We start from the raw sequence: 23,347 nt of genomic DNA, 5'->3' as shown, positions 1-23,347 counted from the left end.
CAAAACGTCCCCTGGTTGCAGTACCCACGCAATCACTGCCTGCTCCGGCACGGGGGCTGGCAGCGCCACAGGGCAGTGCCATGGGGGTCCCTGCCTTTGCTGCTCTAACCTGCTTCCTTCCTGAGACCATAAGGGCCACTAAGATGATTAAGGGATTGGAGCAGCTGTCATATAAGAGGTGGCTGAGAGAGCTGGGACTGTTTAGCTTGGAAAAATGAAGGCTTGAGGGGGGATTCTTATCCGTATCTATTAATACCTGGTGGGGGGTAAAGAAGAAAGAAGCAGATGCTCCTCAGTGGTGCCCAGTGAAAGACCAAGCACCAACTGAAACTGAAATCCAGGGATTCCAGTTAAACTTCAGAAAAGCCTTTTCTCTGAGGACGATCAAGTGCTGGCACAGGTTGACCAGAGACGTTCTGGCATCTCCAACCTTGGAGATACTCAAAACCCATCCAGCTGCAGTCCTGAGCTCTAGCTGACCCCGCTTTGAGCAGCAGGGAATGGAGGAGCGTTTCCAAAGGTCCCTTCCCACCTCGACTACTCCATGAGTCTTTGATCCGTCGTGGCTCAGTGGCAAGACCAAGACCAGGTGCCGAAGCTCCATGGGGGTTTTTCCACCACTGGTACAGATGACGGTAGAAACCAGGGCTGCCCCAGGAACAGCGACAGCGTGGAACGCTGTCGCTGTTCCCGGGGCAGCCCTGGTTTCAGTGGCTCCTTGGGTGTCCCCATCGTGTAGCCAAGCACACGTGGCCACAAAAGGCACCCAACCGATGCCAGAAATCACAATTATACCCCTTGAGACCCACCACCACCACCACCCTCCAGCCTTCTCCGCCAACCCCCAACTTACCCTGCCCCTAGACTAAAAAAACACCCGCACAGCGACACCGTCACTCATTAAAGGTTTGTTTTTATTTCTGGTTTAAAATCAAAATTAGTTGTTCTCTGTAATTACATTATATATAGATTTATAGAGACATTATAGAAAAGAATTTTTTGCTTTCCTTTTTTTTTTCCTGCAAAAATCTGTAAATAAAAAATAAAATAAACCAACAGAACAAAACAAAATGAAACAAAAAAGGTGGCAGCTTCTGTCCGTCCGGCTGTCCGTCCCTCTGTCGCTCCTCCTGTCCCTGCCCTCCGCGCCGCTTCCCGACAGACCGGGAAAGGCTCCGGGCTGGGCTCACATCTCACTACGCTCCCTACAGCCACAGCCGGGGAGGGACAGGAGCACGTGGAGCTGGAAAGAAGAAACGCCAGCAGAATATATTAATATCTCATATTTCATTTTATTTAAGTCCTAGGGACTCCGGGTGGCAAAGGGCAGCGAGTCCCCACGGCCCAGGCAACTCCTGGAAAGAAACGGCGTCGTTTCCAAAGTGCAGGTCCTTCCGCGACAGGGCGCGTGCCCTGGAGCAAGAGGAAGGCAAGAGGAAGGCAGAGAATTCCGAACGTCTCCCTGCCGCTTGGGTCCCAGCAGCTGGAGCCGACGAGGTGGGCAGGAAGAGTGGGCTCCCCGCGTCTTTTTAAATAGCGATCGGAGGAGGGTGGCATGTGCAGCGAGGTCCCCCCCTGCCCAGGGGCGCGTGGGTGGCACCCCGCGGGGCCGGTGGTGGCCGTGGGGCAGGGAAGCGGCGCTCCGTAAGGCAGTGTGCGGCCGCGGCGAGCTGCCGGCGGGGTGATACTGCGGGGCGCTGCCGAGAGCGGGAGCTGCCGGGGTGTCGGCCGGCCCCGGTCCGTGCAAGCCGGGGTGGCCCAGCGGTGCCTTTGCCCTCAAAGGGATGGCAGGTGGGGTTGCGTGGTGTCTCAGAAAGCTGTACTGGCCATGCTGGCTGGTGCAAAGATCCTCGGGAGGCTGTCCAGGGTCTCCTCCAGCCGCCGGTGAGCTGATTTACCGTCTTCCCCTGCAAGAACACGACGTGGTCAGTGAATCGAATGGCACAAGCTCCGGCCCCTGCCCATCCCCAGCCTTGGCCTTCCTAGGCAAACGTGGCTAACGCCCGGCAGAGCTGCGCCGGGGTGCTACGGCCACAGAGTGGAGACCTCTCTTGTCCTCCTTAGCACACCCTTGGGCAGGTCCCAGCCGGGATCTGGCTCAAAGCTCCTGATTCAGATGTTGCAAATCCTGATCTCCAGCTGCCTGCCGTAGCCGTGCCCACGCAGGGCAGGATCCCCCGCGTTTGGGGCCACAGGAGCGCTGGCATGTGGAGAGCCTCGCTTGGGGCGAAAGGGCCAGGGCTCGGGGCTCTGCCAGCTCCAGCGTCCCAACTGTGCTCCAGCTGTGCACATCAACACAAGGACATGGAGCTGCTGGAGCGGGTCCAGAGGAGGCCACAAAGATGATCCGAGGGCTGGAGCACCTCTGCTATGGAGACAGGCTGAGAGAGTTGGGGCTGTTCAGCCTGGAGAAGAGAAGGCTCCAGGGAGACATTCCAGCACCTTCCAGTGCCTAAAGGGGCTACAAGAAAGCTGGAGAGGGGCTCTGGACAAGGGCATGTAGTGACAGGACACGGGGCAATGGCTTTAAACTGAAAGAGGGGAGATTTCGATGAGATAGAAGGAAGAAATTCTTCCCTCTGAGGGTGGTGAGGCACTGGCACAGGTTGCCCAGAGAAGCTGTGGCTGCCCCACCCCTGGAAGTGTTGAAGGCCAGGTTGGATGAGGCTTTGGGCAACCTGGTATAGTGGAAGGTGTCCCTGCCCATGGCAGGGGGGTTGGAACTGGGTGATCTTGAAGGTCCCTTTCAACCCAAACCATTCCATGGTTCTATGATCTGTGCATGGACTGGCACGGGGATCCCAAGGGCTCCCCCAGGACCCCTGGGCACACACAAGGACGTACATGTCCACGTAACAAGCTGGCTCTGAGATCTTCACCCGGCACCCCCGCACGCCAGTCTGCCCACAGCGGCCATCCCCAGCAAGAGATGGTGACATAGACAATCTGCTGGGACACGGGACACGAGGTGCCTACATGTGCCGGGGTGCCACGGGGATGGGCTCTACGAACGACCAAAACACACAGACTCCAAAACAGGACATGGCTGACAGGCTCTAAGACGGAGACATTCGTGAGCAAAGCGGCAGGAGCGGGGACGGTGCAGGGGGACACGAGGACAGCTCACATGTCCCAACCTGTGCAGCAGCTGCCGCGATCTGGAGGCCTAGAAACCCGCTCAGATGGTTCTCTCAGTGCCATCTAGCAAATAATAAATAACATCCAGGCTTAGTGCTCTGTGGCCACGGGACGCCTGGCCCTCGCCGCCCGCTGCCAGCTTGCTCTTGCCCGCCAGAACTCAGGGCACGATGAGCCAAAGTGCACAGGGTAGGCAGGGACCAGCCTGGGACCCTCTTCTCCTGCGGGCGCCGCTGGCAGCGGGAGATGCCGCTTGGTGATGCCGTGGGTGGGGAGGGAGCAGAGAGGTGCGGCGGGACACTCACCGCACAGCATCAGGCTCTGCTTGGCCGCCTCCCGCACGGGCTCCTTGTCGGTTTGGCACAGGTAAACCAGCTGCTCGATGCTCTCCTTGGCCTGCAAGAGAAGGGACGAGGGGCTGAGCGGGGCTGGCAGGGCTGGCAGCAGGGACCCAGCCCGGAGGCACTGCAGCCCTATGGTGCAGCAACGTCCCTTGTCCCATCCCTTCCCTCCCATCTCCCTTCCTGCTCTGCCCCTGCCTGGTTCTCCAGCACATTTGGGGCACCTCCAGGTCCCCTCTCCCGGGAGCGGGAGGCTGTGCCAGTGTGTCCAGCCTCGCCGGCCACGTGCGATTCCTCTTCTTCTGGAAGACACAGCTCTGCTGCCTCCTCCCCACGTCCCTCTCACCTTCAGGCAGCCCAGCGCCGCGCACCCGGCCACACGTGTCTGCACCTCCTCATCCTCCAGCTGCTCCAGGTAGCACACGAGAGCCTGGGGGACACATGGAGAGGGCTCAGCACCACCGCCCGCGCAGAACCGGGCAACGTCACCCTGGGGAACCGTGGCGCCAGCCCACCTCGTCCTCGGCTCGCCCAGCACGTACCCGTTGGCGGAAGCGAGGGTTTTCTGCCAGGCTGCGGAGCTGGGCCGACACGGCGCTCACCACCTTGCTGTTGCCCTCCACGAGGAGCAGGCTCAGCGCCTTCAGACCCTCCTTCTTCAGGCGGCCCTCGGGCACGCGCTTCAGGGCACGCAGCACCACGTCCTGGTCGTCCGAGTTGAGGTTCTGTGCCAGCAGCGCTGTGGGGAACCGCCGGCTCAGCTGAGGTGCCGGCAAAGCGGCGGCACCGATCACATGCCCCCGCTGCCGCGGGGAACCCACCGCCCCGGGCACCCTGCGCCCGCGCCGGCAGAGGTGGCCCCATGCAGGGTGCCAACGCTGAGATGCTGGGGACCTACAGCAAGGAGCCAGGGTGCTCGGAGAGGCAATGCACCGGATCGGACCTACTTGCCCACCCTGAGGATGGCTGAGCCTCTGGGTGATGCCCCTACTGTGATGCTCCGGCACCCCATACCAGGTTCTCATGAGGGTTTGAGGGCACCCACCTTCCTCTGCCAGCTCCATCACGTAGGCATCAAGCACCAGGGCGCCGAGTGACTCAAAATGACTCCAGTACTGGAAGACGGTGACTTTCTCGCCCTGGGCACCGCCGGGCCGCCGAGGCAGCCGCCGATTCAGCACGTCCTCCACCAGCTTCACGCACACTGCAGGGAAAAACGCTGAGCTCAGGGTGCTCAGGCTCCCGGCACCCACATACCCCGACTCAACGACCACCGAATGAGACTTCCCCAAATTCCCCCGCGCCGCCCGCTCACCAGTGTCGCCCAGGCCAGGGTGCCGCTCGCTGATGGGTGCTGCGTACTGGGAGCTGAGCACCTGCAGGAACCGCTCCACGGGGCAGGTGTAGATGTTGGGGTCCTTCCACGCAGAGGTCCCAAAGAGGCAGGACACCATCTTTCGGCGTCGAGAACTGCACCACTGCGGGGACAAGCGCCATCGAGTCTTCCCCGGGCCACGGCAGTGGGCACAGCCTGCCCGGGGAAGACTCAACAGCACTTGTTTGCCCAACCATGCCAGCACCGAGGTGACATGGATGGTCACCTCAGCCATCTGTCTCTACCTTCGGCGGCACAGGTGGCTGCTCCCGCTCGTTCCTCTGTCAGCTGGCACACGATCTCCAGCACCTGCGCTTCCCGTAGCAGCCTATCCAGGGCGTACATCTCCTGGCACCGCAAAGGACCGAAGGTGCCCAGCTTCTGCAAGGCCACGGGCAAAGTGGGAGAGCTCAGTGCCCGCACCGTCCTGCAGCAAGACCCTCCTCGAAACAAGCACTGCCCCCGGCCCACCCCAAGCGTTTCCCTCCCCTGGCACCATGCCCCCAGCTCCCAGCCTCACCAGCAACAAGCAGTTGCAGTTGTTGAGGTGAAGCACCAGGGCTTTGTCCAGGAACTCGTTGCCGGTGCTCATGGGTTCCGTACTGGCCTCGGAGCCGCTGCACATGCCGGTGTCATCTGCTCCCGTTTCGGTGGCGCTGGGCACCCTGCTGCCGCGTCGGGGTCTGCCAACCCGCCTGCAAGGCAGGGAGAAAGCGAGGCAGCGGGTCAGCATGGGAAACATGGATCCAACGCTTCCCCACCCATGGGGGCAATGTTTCTGTAGGACCTACAGTACCACGGCATTGGGGCTGGGCAAACGAGCAGGTCGCAAGGGCACAGGGCGTGGGAGCTGCCTCTCAGCCTAGATGCAGGGTGGCACCGAAGGGCCAGATCCTGCTGCTTCTCGAGCTGGGACTGCTCTGAGCTGAGCTGGGCCGGTCTCGATGTGCGTGGGCACCCGGCAAGAGCTGGGCATCCTCCATCTCAACTGCCCCAGGGCCGCATCCTGCCCCGCGCCCCATCCTGCAAGCCCCACTGTGCACCTCTCATCTTGGAGAGGTTCCTCCTCGGAGCCCTCCGAGTCCTCCATGTCGGAGGTGTTGAGGAAACTGAAGCTCTCCAGCGCGTGCTCCACCGTCAGGCTGATGCTGGAGGCCCGGCTGAGGAAGACGCCTTGTTTCTGCTGCGGAGGAAGGCATGGCAGGGTCAGATCCTGGCTCGCCAGCCAAAACAGCCCTGCCACCCACGTCTCTGGCACTGCCAGGAGTGATGGCCCCGTCCCCATCATCCCTGGGCACTGTCAGCAGGGATAGACCTGTCCCCATCATCCTTGGGCACTGCCAGCAAGGATGGCACTGTCTTCCTTGTCCCCAGGCACTGCCAGCTGGGACAGACCTGTCCCCATCTTCCCTGGGCACTGCCAGCAAGGACACCTCCGTCCCCATCATCCCCAGGCACTGCCATCAGGGATGGCCCTGTCCTCCTTGTCATCAGGCACTGCCAGCTGGGATGGACTTGTCCCCATCATCCCTGGGCCCTGTCATCAGGGATGGCCCCATCCTCATCATCCCTGGGCACTGCCAGCCGGGATGGTCCCGTCCCCATTGTCCCCGGGCACTGCCAGCCGGGATGGTCCCGTCCCCATTGTCCCTGGGCACTGCCAGCAAGGATGACCCAGTCCTCCTTGTCCCGAGGCACTGCCAGCCGGGATGGTCCCATCCGCATCGTCCCTGGGCACTGCTGGCGGGGACAGCCCTATCCCCATTGTCCCTGGGCACTGCCGGCTGGGACAGCCCTGTCCCCATCATCCCTGGGCACTGCCAGCTGGGACAGCCCTGTCCCCATTGTCCCTGGGCGCTGCCATCAGGGACAGCTCCGTCACCCTCGCCCTGCCAGGAGCCCCTCACCAGCAGCATCTCCTCCAGGCGCTTGAGCTCCCGTTCGAGGGGCTGCAGCTCTGGGAACTGTCCCCGATAGTCATCCAGGGCTGAGCCCAGGAGGCCGATGGCTTCCTCCAGACCCGAATCCACCACCTTCCCCCGCGGCACCTCGGTGATGCCAGCAGGCAGCGGCGGAACTGGGACGGGCCTCTCCTCCGTGGGCGCTTGTGCCAGCGCCGCCGGGACCCCGGTGCCGCAGCCGCCCCGTGCTGGAGCCTGGCTCTGCACCGGCTCGGCCCCGTCAGTCTCTGCCCACGCCGCGGCGGCACGGGGCTTGGCCTCGGCGCCCCTGTCCCGCCCAGCCGCGGCGGCTGCCACCGCGGCGCTGGGCAGGGGGTCCGCATCCCGCTCGCCCGTCCCTGCGTCCTCCGGGCTGGCCACGGGCTCCCAGAGGCTCTCCACCGCCTTGGCCTCCATCGTGGCGTCCACGCTGGCCTCGCTGATGTGGCTCAGAGTCCGGGAGTAGGGCACGTGCCCGTTGGCCACCGTGTCCTTCTTATGGTTGCCCGGCTCTTCCGGCTGGCTCCCGCCGGGGGAGACACCGATGCCGCCGGCGCCGGGCCCAGCTCCAGCTTCCTCTGGCTGCTGGGAGAAGGAGATCTCGATGGCGGGGGCAGAGGCCTGCACCTCGGGCTGCACGATGGGCTTGTGCACGGCGTGGCGGGCGCTGCCGGACAGCTGGGGGCTGGAGGAGTCGTCCGAGGACTCGGAGGAGATGGACCAGGCTGTGCCGTTCTCCAGCTCCTCCTGGCGCCGCAGCATGTTCTGGGGAGGAGGGAAAACAGTGTCAGACAGGACCCTCCTGCCAACCCCGCTCCTCCAGCTGCATTCCCTTCAACCAGGGGCCGGATCCGGCCAAGACAGAGGGCATCGAGGACACTGCAATGCCCGGTGCAGGCTGCTGCACCACCCTGGCTCTGCCGGCATGGCGAGGACCCAGCAGACCATGGCTGCCTCTCGCAGCACTGCACCCCACGCCATGCCAGGGCAGGAGCCTGGCCACGCACGTCCCGGAGCCCCGGGGTGCCCACAGCTCCCCGGCACAGCTCCAGCACGGCCACGACGTGGCACACGTGGAGCCGAGGAGTCCACCCACCCCGGCTGCAAGGTCAGTGACAGCTCCATCACGCCAACATCACGCCAGTGGTTCACCATCACTGAACCAGCACCACGCCAACGCCATGTCAGCGTCACACCAGCACCACGCCAGCACCTTCACGCTGGCACCTTCATGCCGGCACCATCACGCCAGCACCATCACACCAGCACCAAGCCAACGCCACGGCACAGCACACCACCACCACCAGCGCAGGGACATGGACCAGCCTTCTACTCACTAGTGCCCGGCTCTCGCACGAGGGCGTGCGGGCGGAGGAGCGGGCCGTCCCGTGCAGCCCAGGTTGCCCCAGCCTGGGTGGGGACCATCTCCCCAGGGCCAGCCAGAGCCCAGCCTGGCAGGATGAGACCTCCGGGCATCAGCAAGGTCTAGCGAGTAGGAGACAAGGAGCGGCTACGGCTACTGCGGGACCACCATGCCGCCGGGCTAAGCTACTGGCCGGCTCCAGCCCTCGCACTTACGCGGCCCTGCTGCGGCCATCTCCCGAGCTCGGCCGAGGAGACGTCGCCGCAGGAGCAGCTCTGAGACAGCTTCTCGAAGAGTGTCTCCCGAAAGATGTCCAGCAAGGACCAGTCATGCTTGTCGGCCGCCCGCCCAGGGCTCTTGGGCAGAGAGAAGAGGGAGCTGTGAGCGCGGGAGGAGCGGGTGCCGGTACCAGGGAGCCGTGGCCGTATAACTGGAGACGTGTCGCCCACCCCTGTCCCCAAGCTGTGCCACCCTCTGGGTCATCCCCACGCGGTCACCTCGCCCTGCCCAGTGCCACGCTTACATAGAAAGCCTGTTCCCGCAGGGACGGCGTGTCGGGCGGGCTCTGGTTGTAGGTGGAGAACCTCTTGTTCACCGTGGAGGCCTTGTTGACAGTGCTGGCTGCCGAGGGCTGGTCGTCCTTGTCGAAGGGGCTGGGGAGGAGAGCGGGGAGGTGAGGGGTGTGTGCCAGCCCAGGGGGGGTCTCGACCCTGCTCTGTGGTGAAGTCCCCAGGACCCCATCCAGTCCAGTGCTATCAGCAACACCGACTGAGATACTCACTTCCAGGTCACCTCCAGGCTGAGTTTGAGGGTGCCCAGGTCATTGATATCCACAGCCACTACCTGAGGCAGAGCCGCAAAGAGGTCCTTGGTCTCGCAGGACACGTTGCCCACCACAACGTGGTTGGCCAAGCTCTTCAGCTCCGTCACCTGGGGAAGGAGAGGGAGGAGAGGATAAGATGAAGCCATGGATTTCACGGACGCCGTGTCCATCCCTGTTGTGTGCCAGGACACCACCACCACCAGACGGCCTCTTCCCACCTCAGTGAGGATGAGGTTTAAGTGAGGTCCTGGTGGGAAGCTCACCCCGTCCCTGCCCCCTTCTGCACTCTACCTTGATGGAGAGGAACTCGGTGACGAGGGGCAAGAAAACCATTTCCTCGCTGTCCCACACCTGCTTGCTGTTCACCTCGATGCGCCCCCGCAGCTTCCACCGCTGCCGTCCGTACTTCATGAAGATCTGGGGACGCAGAGGCATGGGTACGGGGCAGATACCCCACCGGCATGGTGGGTGCTCTCTGTGCATCCCCAGGCATGACTGGGAACCCATGCCACCCAGCACCACCCTGCAACATACCCTCCACGCCAGCAGCCACCTATGCCCCCCAAGCACCCCAAAGGACCACAGGGCAGGAGAAGAGCAGATCCCAACCCACATGGTCCCACCAACCTCATACTGGTCACCAGCACAGAGGCGGGCAAAGCCTGCCAATCCTGCAAGAGAAGGCGGAGAGGCGTCAGGAGGCAACGGGCAGGTGGGCGGCGGGCCGGGGACGGAGTGAGACCCCTTACCTTTCATCCGGACGTGGAACTCGCCCAGCTGGCTCTCCAGCTCGTTCTCCAACAGGCACATGTTCTGCGGACAGACGGACGGACAGCGCCATCAGCAGCTAGCCATGGGACCGAGCACCCTTGCCAGCCCACCCTCGCCAGCTGGCTCACCTCCGTGTACTCCTTGTAGCCCTTGCTGGCCTCGGCCAGGCTCTCACGTGCCTCCCGGCTGCCCGGCGAGCCCGTGCTGTAAGCCTTGACCATGTTGTGGGCTCCGTCGCGGAGGCGCCGCTGGATGCAATAAGCCTCGTAGAGCTCATCTATCTGCGAGGACGGGCCCGAGCCGTGGTGAGGGGCAGGGTGGGCGACAGCACGGCCCTCCCAGCGCTGCCCCGAGGGACCCCCAAAGGTGACCCAGGTCCCCAGCGCTCACCTTGCTCGCGTGAAACTCCAGGCGCCGCAGGAAGCGCTCGATTGACTTCACTTGCTGGAAAAGCAGAAGAGACGGTGTGAGCGTCAGCCCAACCCCTCCGGAGAGGAGCTGCAGGTCGAGATGTGCCCCGCTGTGTGCCCGTGCTGTGCTTGGGATGGATCCTGGTCACCAGCCCCGCCTGGGAGGTGCAGGGTGGCAGCTGGTGGGGAGCGGAGGCTGCGCTTGCACCCGTGTGCTGCAGCATCCTCCAGCCTCCGCTGCTCCGCAGGGTCTCCCAGGAGACAGGCCAAGCTCCAGGGTGCTCTTCTCCCAACCTCAGAGCTAACCCAGGCTCAGCACTTCCCACCCATGGCTTTTGTTTGCACGAAGGGGGCTACGAGCCCCTGCCTGGCTCTGCTTCACCCCTGCCCAGACCCCCCTGCCCGCAGAGCGCCGTGCCCACCCCACCCAGCGCAAGCAGAGAAGGGGCCAGCAGGAGCCACATCCCAGGCGCCAGGACTGGGGAGGCAAAGGGGCCGGGGCGCTGCTCCCGCTTACCTTATCCAGATCGTAGAGAAAGCCCTGGAGGAGAGAGGAGAGGGATAAGATGCAGCACAAAGCCAGCTCTGCCCACCCAAGGACACCCAGCACATCGCACGCCCACCACCCGTAGCGTGGCGGCAGGGGCACACAGGACCCAGCCAGGGCTGGAGAGCGCATGACAGTAGGACAGGAGCCCCGTGCAGCCCAACACCGGAGCCCGCGCCGGCCCCTGATGTCCCCAGGGGACATCGATGGATCACCAGCTGCCCCAGCTGTGCCCACAACCGCGGCCGTCCGCCCAAAGCACCGCTCCCCGGAAGGTTCTTCCCAGCGACGCTCACCAGGCGCGAATTCCTCTTGGACTCACGGATCTGGGTGCTGAGCTTCTCCAGTTCCAGCTGGTGCACCTCCAGGTAGGCTCTAGGGGCAACCACACCGTGAGGGTCAGGCTGGGACGCCGTGCCCAGGGCCCCTGCCACCCACAGCCCATGCCAACCCGTCCCTGCCACCCCACACCCTGCCACCCCACACCTCCCCGCGTCCAACCACCCAACCAATGGCAAGCCCCAGCACTCACGTCAGACCCTTCTTGAGAGCTTCGTACACCTCGTCCAGGCGGTTGGGCTGAGGCACCTTGGGTGGTGGGGATTTGTGGGACATTGAGAACATCCTACTGACCCTGGAGCCAGTCTTGCGGGAAACAGTGGGGGTGAAGGGCGAGAGGTTCCTGGGGAGAGACACAGGCACAGATGGGGTGCCCGGAGTCAGCACACAGCACCCGCACCCACCTGGGTGCCCCAGCCTGCCAGGCACCCTATCGCAAGACAAGGAGCTCCAGGATGGAGGTCAGGTCCACCTAGACCCACCTGCCTCTCCTAGGACTCACTGGCAGCCAGTCTAACTGGCCAGCAGGTGCTGCCTGCACCCCCCTTGATGCCTTTGGCTGCCCCAAAGCCATGAGAAAGACAAGGAGAAACCCACAAAGCTGGTGGTGGAGAAGAGCGGGGAGGTCAGCCATCCCAGTGAGATGCAGGAGCTGGCCGTGGGGCAGCCTCGGCAGAGGTGTGGGCGTCCCAGGCGCCGGTCAGGGGTAGCAAACGGGGCTGGCACCAGCCGGAGCCAAGCCATGTTCCTGGAGTGTCTGTGGGGCATCTCCAGCCCTGGCCACCCTCTGATGACTCTGCTCTATCCTCAGCACCTCGAGTTGCCAAGGCACACGGAGATGCACCCTGTGGGCTGGGCACCGTGGAAGGGGAACATGTGCCACCATCAGCTTGCTGCCCTGCCACCGCGTGCTGCCAAGGCTGGGCAGGGATCCCAGTGGGTGGCAGCACGGCAGCGTCCCAGGGACAGGCAGTCTGGTCACCCCGTCACGCAGTGCAGCAGGATGGGGCACGGACATCCTCGCTGATGCTACGCCTCTGCCAATGTCACCGACCCCGCCGTATGGAGCTGCCTCACCACCCCACACTGCCCCAGTGCCCGGGACCAACCACCACCCACCCTTCCTGCCTTGTGCAAAGGAGTCGCTCCCCAGCCCTGCCAGCAACGCCCCGCTCAGAGCAGCTCTTCCCTTCCTCCTCCCAACGCATCATGCCAGCGGGCCGGACCTCCCATCCTGTGCCGCTCTTTGCAGGAGCAGCCAAAAGACTTCCCCGAATCGTTGGTGGAGGGAAATGAATCTCTTGGCTCCATCCCAAGCTGTGGTACTGGGTAAATGCTTGGTTCCACCATCCCTCCTCGTTCCTGTCCTCCAAGGTCTGGGCAGGCATCTCCCACAACCATCTCCCCACCAGCCGTTTGGCCATCCCCAAGCCGTCCTCTCCAGCACCCCTGGATCCAGCGACGTGCCGGTGGCCTGGAGCATGTCACTTGGCCCAGAGGCTGGACAGGACCCGGGGACAAGAGCGGAGCAGGGCTGGAGATCAGCTCCTGGGCACAGGGACGCTCTACCTGGGCTCGTGCCCACCCAGAGAAGGTGCCCATAGGCTGGCAAGGCAGCTTGGCACTGCTTTCTCCAGCCATTTGGCTCAGAGATGTCCTTCCCGCGGCACCAGTGGGTGTGCTGGGAGGTGAGGAGCCTGGCTGGGTGCTGAGAAAAGGCATTAAAAGCATTAAAACAGGAGTCTCCCAGCCCAAACCCATGGCATGTCCGTGTCCTGAGAGGGTAGCTGGGAGCTAGGCACGGCACAGAGGAGGGTGGCAGGGCTGAGCAGCACGTGGGGTAGCTCTCACCAGCCCCAGGTTCAGCAGGGAGGAGGAGGAGGAAGGGTATGATGGGACCGTAACATCACCAGCAGCTGGAGAGGATGAGGAGGGAACCGGCAGCCCAAGAAAACCTTTCAGCAACAGGGTGTGAACTGACCCAGAGGGAACCCCGACCCGCGCCGGCGCTCAAACCCCGACACCGGTGGCCGCAGGGTGCCAAGGCGGTCGAGGCACAGACCTTCAAAGCTGCCCCAGCTCCTTCACTGCACCCATTAAACATGACAAGACGGTCACGGGGAAGCTCTTGAGAGCCAGCAGAAGCACGAGGGTGAGCTCCACCTGCCCTCTCCGTGCTCCGGTGGCCACAGGGCTGCGGGGTCCTCGCCCGGCCCGGGCCATGGCACAGCAGGGCACTGGGGGGATGGACCTGGCTCCCACCTGGCCTCGATGCTCCCTGCAGCCCCTGTGCAACATCCCCCGGGTGCCATGAAAGTCCCTGCAGGTCGGGAAGGCACCTCAGGTCCCTCTACCACCACGGCCAAGCCTGTCCCTGTCCCCATGCCCCGTGGCAGGCGGCACGAGCACCCATCTCCTACCTGAAGGGCCGGTCGGCCGTCGAGTTCACTCCGGCGAAGGACTGGCTCCTATTGATCTTGGCGACGAGGACTCGGCGCTGCGGCCGCACGGACAGTGACATCGTTGAGTGTGACCTGGAGGGTCTCCCTGGGGGGCACGAGAGAGCAGGGTCACCAGCGGCACCGCGGGGAAACACGCCACCGGGACCAGGACGGGAACGGCACCCGCAGCCCAGCGTGGCTACGGCACCCACGGGCTGGGAGCCTGGGCTCCCTTGCAGCCCACAGACGCTCCTGGTGGCACCCATGGTGCCCTCAGCGCTGGTGTCAGTGCCCTGCCCTGGGTGAAGCAGGGCTCAGGGCACCACGAGCGCTTGACAGGGACAGACAGACGGATATGTCCCAGCTTGGCTCCCTCCTGGAGCCGCAGGAAGGGGCTGATGCCCAATGATGGCCCTTTCCCAGACACGACCATGGCAAACCCTCCGCTGTGCCCCAGATCAGCCACCTCCTTCTTGTCCCAGCCCGTGTCCCACTGTCCTGCCGCTGCAGGGGCAGGAAGGGTGCGGGGCCGGATCCGGCTGCCCAGCCCTTCGCTGTCTCCACGCTTGCTTCCGCTCGCTCCGGCAACCAGGAGGGAAACCCAGGGACAACAAAGCGCTTTGGAAAGTCCCCGGCTTTGCCAGGAGCTCTGCGTTGGCAAAGGAAAGGCCGAGCCATTCCCTGCCGGACCCTGCAAAGTCCGTGCAGGCAGCACGTGTCCAGCCACAACCCTGCCCTCGGCTCCTGGCAGTGCCAGAGACAGTGCCAGGAGCCCCAAAACTGCTGCCAGTACCTGCCTGTCCCCGCTGCGGCCGGTGCAGTCGATGCCGGCCAAGACGGAGCAGATTTCTGAGTCCCGGGGCCCGGACACGGCTGCCACCCCGTATCACAGGGAGCATCACTGCAGCCCTGGCCGGGGGCAAGAGCCATGGGGTCCAGGGCTCCTCTTGGCCATGCCACCTGCCGCAGGGCCGGCTGGGCACACGAAGGAGCCCACAGGATGATCCCACATTCATCCTTCACCCCATGAATGCTCCACTTCATCCCAGCCACCACTGAGACCATCTCGGTCCCTCTGGCCCCACCAGTCCCCAGCTGCGGGCTGGGGATCCAGGAGCTGCCAGGGATGAGCCCACACGGTCTCCTGCAGTCGCAGCCACTGCCAGGAGAGGCCGGGCAGGGCCCTGGGGACACAGGCACACATCTTCCCCGACTGGCACATAGGGCGAGCCACCTCCCCATGCCTTGAGGAGCTTGCTCTGCCTTTCCTCCTGCCCCCAGCATGGCTGGCAGTGACCCCCCCCCGGCCCCAGCCAGGGATGGCAACAGGAAGCCAGGTGCTGCTGGGGCTCCCACCACTATCTTCCGGCACAATGGTGCCCAGCTCGAACCAGCCCCACATGGCACACACCTGCTCAGCCGCCGGCGGGCATCTCCCTGGTGCTTCGCTCCCTGCTGCCCCGCAGCCATGCCACCGCCGCCGCTGCCTCCCCACACGCTGGGCAGAGACTCGGCATTCGCAGCGCCCAGGATGAGGTGGGACCATTCAGAATCCAAAGCAGCCACCGCCAATAACCTCCATCCCAGAGGAGCCAAGATGCAGCAGGTCCGTCTGGTCCCCCCTTGGCACCCGGGTCCCAGCCCGGGACCACGGAGCCCCTCTGTGGGTCCCGCCGCCTCCGTGTTATCTCAGTTCCAGTCCCCCCAGTTTCCAGGACAACGCTGTCCCAATTAAGCTCATTAAGAGGAGCTGTAATCCCTGGCAGCCCGGCTGACCCGCAGGGTGTGGGCAGATTACCCTCCGCAGGGCTCTTTAATCTGCTCCCCACCGAGTGAGCAGGGCCCATGGCACCGGTGCCCATTCTCCGTGGCACGGGGGTCTCCGCGTGTGGGGCAGGTCACAGCTCCTCTGGGGTGAGCATGGCCCTGCCAGCCCAGCCTTCCCCAGCACATGCTGCCATCCAGGGGCACGGCGCGGATCTCAGAATGGGCACCCAGGCAGGAACCCACCCTGGGGAGAAGGACGGGGAAATGGGTGCTGGAGAAGCCGTGGGGAACCAGCACCTGGCACAGCTCCCCAGGAGGGTCCGACCGATCCCCAGCCGCTCACCCAGGCACCCAAGGCTCAAGCACTGGCACGGGGAGCAGTGCCAGCAGCGGTGGCCGACAACAGGACCATGTTCCCGTGCTCCGGCCCTGAGACCCAGCCTGGCACCCTGCAGCCCAGCCAGGACCCGAAAGGTCCTTCCCTTCAAGGACGGGGACACCATGTCCCCACTCCGTGGGAGTGATGCCCCGGGAGCCTCGGGGATGCTCTGCCTGGGATGCGGGCAGCCAGCCGGGTGCCAGAGGGCAGCGCTTCCTGCGGGAGGCAGGGCGAGGGCGGGCAGGGTGTGGGGTCTCCCTGCTCCTGGCACGCTTGGCTCACAGCGGAGTAAAAAACCAACCCCCGGCGTGGTGCATTCCTGACATTACCGAGATAAGAGGTACCTGGTACCGCAGCAGCACGGCCAGCCTCGGCAGGGAGCAGAGCCCGGGGCACGCTTGGAAGGGGCAACCGGCCGCCACATCTCACCCAGGGCCCTGAGCCCCACGCCAGGCTTACTGGGAGGCTGGCACCGGGCAGGGCACTGGCACCCTCATGTCCCTGCCGCGGGCTGAGCCCCGAGCGCATCCCTCCCTCTCCTGAGAAGGAACCACAGAGGTCCTGCCCCAAACATCCTGCCCCAAAGGTCCAGTCCCTGCCAGCCCTCTGCCCTTAACTGGGGTTTCGGCACTACCGAAGCCACCTCCCGACCCAGCTTTTCACCTTGCCGTGCCTGCAGCTGTCCCGCCTGTAGGAAATGCAATCCCGGGAGTCCGTCCGTCTGTCCGTCCCCGGCCAGCGCTGCCCGTGGGCCACGACCGAGCGGGCAGAGCAGCAGGGTGCGAGCAGCTGGGTGGGCGCTGGAGCCCACCCTGGGGCCTTCCAGCCCGGCCGCCGGCTCCTCTCCCGCCGCCCGGTGCTCCGGAGATGATTGGGATCCCAGGAATGCTGGTGCGAGTGGCGGAGGGGGCAGTCCGACCGGCTGGGTTGGTCCCAGCTGGTTTCTGTTTCCGACACTCAGACACCAGCCTCAGGTCGCTCCGGCGGGTTTATCAACACCCCGACCCACCTCCCCCTGAACCCTGAACCCCAGAACTGAGGGTGCTCTGACCAGTGCCTCCAGTAATGTCACCCATTGCGGCGGCCAGCAATGCCCGGGGTGGCTGACCCAGCGCCCCCGGCCCCGCGAGTGGCACCCGCAGCCACCCAAGGGGCTTCTGCCATCGGCATCCCCCAACCCCGTGGCCGCGGGGTGCCCATGGCGAGTGGGGGGGGTCCTGCCACCCCACACCGGCGGCACCCCCCGCCGCGCCCCGGCACCCTTAGGCGAGCAGCCCTCGGATGCACGGCGGGAACGACCTCGGGAGCCTGCGAACTCGGCCGGTTGGCGCGGCTCCCTCCAGCCTTGTTTGCACAGCTGCGGCCCCCCTGCCCCAACCCCCAGCACACCCCCCCCCGCCAGCACCTTCCGGCCCTTGGCCGGCTCCCGCCGTGGGCTGGAGCGGCTCTTCCCTCCCATCACCCCTCATCCCTCCCCGGCATGGCGTGGGGACGGCCGCCGTGCCGCCACGGTCACGAGGAGCCTGGGAGCCACCGCTTCCCTGACCTCCTCCTCCAAGCAGGCAGGACCCCCCCTCTGCCCACCCCCGGTGCCAGGCGAGGACGGGGATTGGGGGTTTTTGGGGAGTCGGATGAGTCGGCAAGCGGCATCCCGGCTCCCGGTGACTCCCGCGGGAGAGAAACCCGCGGCCGGAATGTCGCAGCCGCCGCCGGAGCAGGGGCTGGGTGCTGCGGGTGGGGGGCTGGAGGGGTGCCGGGTGCTCTCGGCCCCGCGGCGGTGGGGCCGCGGTGGTGAGACCCGCCCTCGCGGCCGCCGAAGGCCAGTTTGGCCCCTTGGGCCAAGCGGGAGGGCGGCAGGAAAGGGAAGGAGCTGCGAATGGGAAGAATTGGAGGAAGCGGTTATTTACCCCGCGGAGCGTCCCCGAGGAAGGGCAGGGCCCAGCACAGCGCAGGCGGATGCTCGCGGCCAGCTCCCCGGCCGGGGGTCCCAACCTCCCACCCCATCACCCATCCCAGGGGCTCCCAGTTTGCAGCCAGAGGATGAAAATCCCAAACTGGGAGCCAGGGATGAGGCCACTGCTGGGCTCGGGGGGTTCCCCGAGCTCAAGCCCAACCTGTTTTCTAGGAGGGCTCCTGGGAACCAGCCCAGGACCACCGTGAAGGTGGGATCCCACCACCAAAGGCACGGACCCAGCCCCCAGCCAGGATCCTCACGGCTTTGGAGACCTGGGGGGCCGTAGCTGACCCCTGTGCTCTGCTGGGTGGGACTGCAGCCCACCCAGGGGCACCCCATCCTGCTCCCAGGTGGGCTGTGACCCCTTTTGGAGGTCCTGAGCACAAGGATCTTCTGCTGGAGTTGGCAGAACCTTGCCAAGGTCCCACATGGCACCTTCCCACCCTCTGGCTCATCTCCAGGATGCTCCACTGGGTACCAGTAACTTCCCCCCCCACTCCCCAAATCCTGCCGGGGCGACTTGGTACCCATGTCCCTGGTGCCCCCTCTCCCCCTAGGAAAGCCGCACGCCTAAAAAATCCCCCCGTGAGCCTCGCCACGTCACCCCAGAGAGCTGGGGGGTCCCTGAATTAACGGCGCTTGCTGGGGGTCCCCAGTGCCGCCGGCGCTCGGTACCTCTCGGTTTGCCGTTCATGGTGGGCAGCGGCGGCACGGCGCCCCAGCGCTGGGGTCAGCGGCCCGGGCGGCTGTCGCTCTCTCATGCCGTCCGTCCGTCCGTCCTCCTGTCCCTCACCGTGCAGGGGCCAGGGTGCAGCAATCTCCTCCCACGTTTCCCCTGCCCACAGGCTGACATCACTGCCCAGCGCCGCGGCCCCGGCCGTGACTCAAGGGCTGGGGACGGGGGGACGGGAGGGATAGGAGGGATAGGAGGGACAGGAGGGATGTCTGTCCCCCACGGAACGAGGGGACCCCACCAGCACCAGCTGCCCTGGGAGTCGGGACGGCGCAGCTTGCTCCCCATCCTTCCCTCTTCACTGCCCTCCTGGGGAAACTGAGGCACAGGGGAGGGGCCCACACTGCAGGTCACCCCACTGCTCGCTTCTGTATTGCTTTTTTCTTATAAATAAATAAAGAAATAAACAAATAAAAACCTGCCATGGCTTTGCTGTGGGCTTCCCACGGCTGAATAAAGGGCGGTGGCACAGGGCATCCTGTGGCATGGCCGTGGGCACTCTGCAACACCCAGCAGCGCTGGGAAAAGGGGTTTTCCTTGCTCAGACACCCCTCGAGCTTGTGTCACCTAGGTCCCCAGAGCCTCGCAGGGCTCATGAGAGGTGCTGGGTGCCATTGCCATGTGGGAACCAAGGGTGCCCAGCTCCCCACAGGGCAGTGAGATGGACGCACCCGCCCTCCGTGCCAACCCCTGCAGCACCTCCTGGCCTGGCAACCCCCTGGAAGAAGGTACGGGGCGGCCCTAAACAACCAGGGGACTCTGTGGCACAGACAGGACCTCCCCTCCGGCGCTGTAGGTCCCTGCCCAGGCCTGGCACCCCCTGCCAGCTCCAACGGAGGAGGCTGGAGCAGCCAGCCCCAGCCAGGCTGGGACTGGTTGCCATCCCCACGTCATCAGGGCAGGAAAAGACACCTCCCTCCCAGGCTCCTTTCCTGTTTGCTGTTGCTTTTTCGAGTGAGGTCAGGCCAGATTCGGGAGGAAAAGCATCGGCGCAGAGTCTTGGGTGGGTGCTTGCGGCGATGGGGGGTGCCTTGTGAAGGCTCCCGGACACAGCTGATGCCCTCTCGAGAGGGTGAACCACTTGTGGGGCTGTTTCCCCCAGCCCAGAGCTGGTCTCCTCCACGGTGGTCCCTGCAGGACGGGGCAGGGGAGAAGCATACGGGACTGCCTGGTAGGGTGGCATGGGTCTCCCACCACGAGCACGCTCATCCGTGGCCCTGGAGCCAGCCACGACCAGGCTTGGTGAGCTGCAGATTGCAGTGGTGCCACCAAAAGTGCTGCATCCCCAGAGACCCTCTTGTCCCGATGCCCGGGTGGGTGCCCGGGTCGGTACCCCAGTGGGTGCCTGGGTGGATGCCCAGGTGGGTGCCCAGGTGGGTGCCTGGTGCCAGCCCCATTGGGAGAGCGGCTCGGGGAAGGGCTGGTGGGACTGGGCTGGTCCCAAGCAACATGGCAGGGGGAAAAACCATCCAAGCACTGGCAAACGGAGGTGTTTCGTCACCCACCTGCCTTCAGCCTCTGTGCCAGCTTCATGGGCATGGAGGGGAGCCAGCAGCCTGGTGCGCTGCGAAGCATGGCAGGGGAGTGGGGAACCATCTCCACCTAAAGGGGCTACAAGAAAGCTGGAGAGGGGCTTTGGACAAGGGTGTGTAGTGACAGGACACGGGGCAATGGCTTTAAACTGAAAGAGGGGAGATTTCCATGAGACAGAAGGAAGAAATTTTTCCCTCTGAGGGTGGTGAGGCACTGGCACAGGTTGCCCAGAGAAGCTATGGCTGCCCCATCCCTGGCAGTGTTCAAGGCCAGGTTGGATGGGGCTTTGGGCAACCTGGTGTAGTGGAAGGTGTCCCTGCCCATGGCAGGGGGGTTGGAACTGGATGATCTTTGAGGTCCCTTCCAACCCAAACCATTCTGTGATTCCATGAACTTGCATGAAGATGACATCTGCCACCTCGCCTGGTCAGGATGTGTCCCCCGGCTCTCCCCACTGACGGGCAGAGTCCCGACCTGGCGGCTGCCATGTGCATGGGGCCACCACCCAGCTTTTCATCCCTCCTGGCTTCACTCTGGGGGGAAAGCATTGCTGCCAGCACCACTCCGGCACTGACCAGCCTCCTGCAAAGCCCACGCCGCGCTGGCAGCCATGCGGAGCCGGTGCCCGGCACACGGCCGGGCATTGCGCCCGCGGCCACAGCCTATGCCAGCTCATTTGTTCTCATTAAAGGTTAACAAGAAAAGCCACGCTAAAGCTGCCGGGAGCTGCAGAGAGGCGTCCCCGGTGCCACACAGAGCGGAGGGACATCCAGGACCCTAGCAGGGGGGTGACAGCCAGGCTCTGCCTCTCCGTAGCCCCGGAATGGGCCATGGAGCAGCCAATGTGCGGGCAGTGTGGGCAAGCTGCGTGGCACAGCACCGTGCTGGGCATCGCCCATGGGGAGACAACTGGCCGTGGGCAGACAGGAGGTGGGGTGGTGCCACTGGAAGGTGGCAGAAGGACATCAGAGGAGGACATGGGCATGCGGTGTCCAGATGTCTGCTCTGAGCACCTCATGGCACCCAGTGCGGTGCACGGCACAGCTCGCTGGCTCAGGGACGCCTTGCCAAGGGAGGGCACGAGCTGAGCCAACACTGCCAGGGCCCGGGGGGTAATTGAGTTAAATGAAACCAACCCCTCCATGGGCAGCCGTGCTCCAACACACGCGTGTACAGCTGTGGCCAGTCCGTGAGCAGGCAGAAGAAAACTCCAGACACCCCAGGAGGACGTTCCCATTTCTCTGTCCTCAGTAGGACACGGCATCCGCATCCCAGACACCCCACATCCTGCCACTGCCGGGTCCTGGGCAGGTTCCCCAGCTGCTCCATGCTGGCTCTGGGACCACCAGCACCGAGGTTGTGCCCACCCAGCATCACCCAGTCCCTGGAGAAACCACTCGCCCTGGGAACACGCCCCCTTGGGTGGCACCAGCACCAAAGGCCAAGGTGATGAAGAAGTTGTTCCCGGACAAGCGCTGCCCGGACACAGACGCCTTTGCGTGACCAGGAATGTCACCGCAGCTGGAAAGGCGGCACACAAGGGCACACGCCAGCACACGGAGCAGAAGACACCAGTGGCCAAACGAAGCTGGGGAGATGAGTGTGGCACGTAGCCACCAGCCTGGTCATGGGGGAAACCTGGAAAGGGGCAGGAGGTGACAATTCTGGCAAGAAGCCCCACCATCATGGCTTGCAGGAGAACCGCGGTGAGTGACCGAATGACCAACCCCGAGCAGGGTTGATGCCCCAAGGGCTGGAGAAGGACGGGTCCTTGTGCCAAGCCAGGCTCTGCCCGCAGCCGGGCTGGCACCGCCGCCAGTGGCACTGTCCCTTGCCGAAGGGGCCGGGCACCTCGCATCCGGGCACCGGGGCTGCGGCAGACTCAAGCTCTTCCTCCTCCCTCCTCGCTTCCTCGCCTCGTCCCCACACGCCAGCAGAAATAGAAGCGATATAAATGGCAGCCCTATAAATAACCCCAAAGCACGAGGCGGGGAGCTCGTCCCAGCCCGGCAACGGCCTCGACCCACGCAATGCCCGGGCTGGGTCTGCCTTCGCCGTCCCCCAGGGACCCCGAGTGCCAACTCCCTGCCTGCAACGGCTCTCCCGGGTCCCGTCCTTTGAGCCAGAGCCACAGCAGGAGCTCCGAGGCAGCATGGTGGCATCTCCGGGGGAATGTCCCCATGGCCCTGCCCTGCTCTTCCCGGGGTAGCAGCAGGCACTGGACAGTGCCCAACCCAGGCTGCGGATTCCCGGGCAAAGCCTCAGGCAGGGTTTGGGAAGAGATGCCCCTGTGCCCTCTGCACTGTCCCCGCCGCAGATCAACGGCCATCCCCCAGTTGCACCCCAACACCCGCCGCAGCAGCCCGCCCAGTCCAGCATCCCCTGTCCCCACCCTGCCTGTCGTTCCTCATGCTCAATCCCAGCATGGCGTGTCCTCCCTGGGGCTCGGCCACCACTACCCCACCCCTCCGGCCGGGGGGGACCCTAGGAAGGCCAGCACTTCCCAAGTGGTCTCAACAGTCTCCTCTGGGAATCTGGCGAGGGTCAAACCCGCTGAGGCCGTTGGGAAGCGCTGGGCTGGCCGGAGGAGCGGCAGGGAAAGAGTTAACGGTGCGAGGCCTTCCCGAGCGCTTCTTGGCAGGCTGGGGAGGGCCGGGACACCGGAGGATCGGGCCAGCAACAAAGCCAGATCTGTCTCCTTAATTCCTCCGAGCATTCCTCCCTCCGTCACCCAGGAGGAGGAGGAGGCAGCACCCAGCTGACGGGTGCGCCGCGGTCCCTCGGAACCCCCCCGCTTGGGTGCGAGGGGAGGGGAGGGGTGGGGGGAGATGGGTGCAGCATCTCCCATGGGACCGGTGTCCCGCAGAAGCTCGGGAAGGGCCGTGTATGGCCACGGGCAGCGTCCCCTTCTCCTGCCGTACCCCCCGGGCGCCGGGGCGCAGGGCACGGCTCACGCCACCGGCTCCTCCGCGGAGTAAATCCAGCGGCGCCAGGCGCCATCCCAAAGCCGGGAGCGAAGCAGCGGCCGGAGGAGCCCAAACAGCCCGGACAGGGGTTGGGGGGACACACACACACCGGGTGGCTTCACCCCAACATCCCACAGCCGGGCGGTTCCGCCTCCAGTCCCGGTCCCCGTCCCGGCCCTCCGAGCCGCGGGGCGACGGGGCGGAGGCGCAGAACCCCGCGGCCCCGTCCCCACCCTCCCCGCCATGACCCAGCGCCCCTCCGCGCCCCTTCGGGTGCCCACCCCGGGGCCGGGCGGCGGGTGACAGCCGAGGTCGCTGCCAGGCGGTGGCACACGGCCCCCCGGCCCAGCCCTGCCAAAGCCCCCGACCCCGCTCCCCTGCGATCCCCCCCCCCCCCGGCGCCGTGACCGGTGTCTTCCCGGGGGCAGGCGGCGGTGCCCGGGGCGCGGGTGGCACTCACATGTCCCGGGAGAGGCGGGGGGCGACGCGCGGGGCGAGAGCGGGCCTGGCTCGGTGCATCCCCTTTG

General features: G+C 65.0%; 1 protein-coding gene across 1 annotated transcript; it reads right to left on the bottom strand.

Annotated features, from left to right (window-relative positions):
• Positions 1–1,802: 1,802 nt before the first annotated feature.
• Positions 1,803–23,319, bottom strand: RIPOR1 (RHO family interacting cell polarization regulator 1). The gene is given in 24 exon segments (XM_086620777.1): positions 1,803–1,907; positions 3,444–3,534; positions 3,826–3,909; positions 4,022–4,218; positions 4,525–4,683; positions 4,795–4,897; positions 4,899–4,957; positions 5,100–5,235; positions 5,375–5,549; positions 5,898–6,037; positions 6,762–7,559; positions 8,373–8,513; positions 8,681–8,810; positions 8,939–9,087; positions 9,272–9,397; positions 9,608–9,651; positions 9,730–9,793; positions 9,880–10,032; positions 10,142–10,195; positions 10,679–10,702; positions 11,005–11,083; positions 11,241–11,390; positions 13,468–13,594; positions 23,281–23,319. Coding segments are annotated over 23 exon segments (3,255 nt in total). The 5' UTR covers positions 13,569–13,594; positions 23,281–23,319; the 3' UTR covers positions 1,803–1,809.
• Between the last annotated feature and the right edge of the window lie 28 nt (positions 23,320–23,347).

This window comes from Tauraco erythrolophus, chromosome 15 (genome assembly GCF_009769465.1).
Source record: "Tauraco erythrolophus isolate bTauEry1 chromosome 15, bTauEry1.pri, whole genome shotgun sequence".
Taxonomy (NCBI): domain Eukaryota; kingdom Metazoa; phylum Chordata; class Aves; order Musophagiformes; family Musophagidae; genus Tauraco; species Tauraco erythrolophus.
The sequence above is the reverse complement of the archived record's forward strand: the minus strand, read 5'-3'. Positions and strand labels throughout refer to the sequence as shown.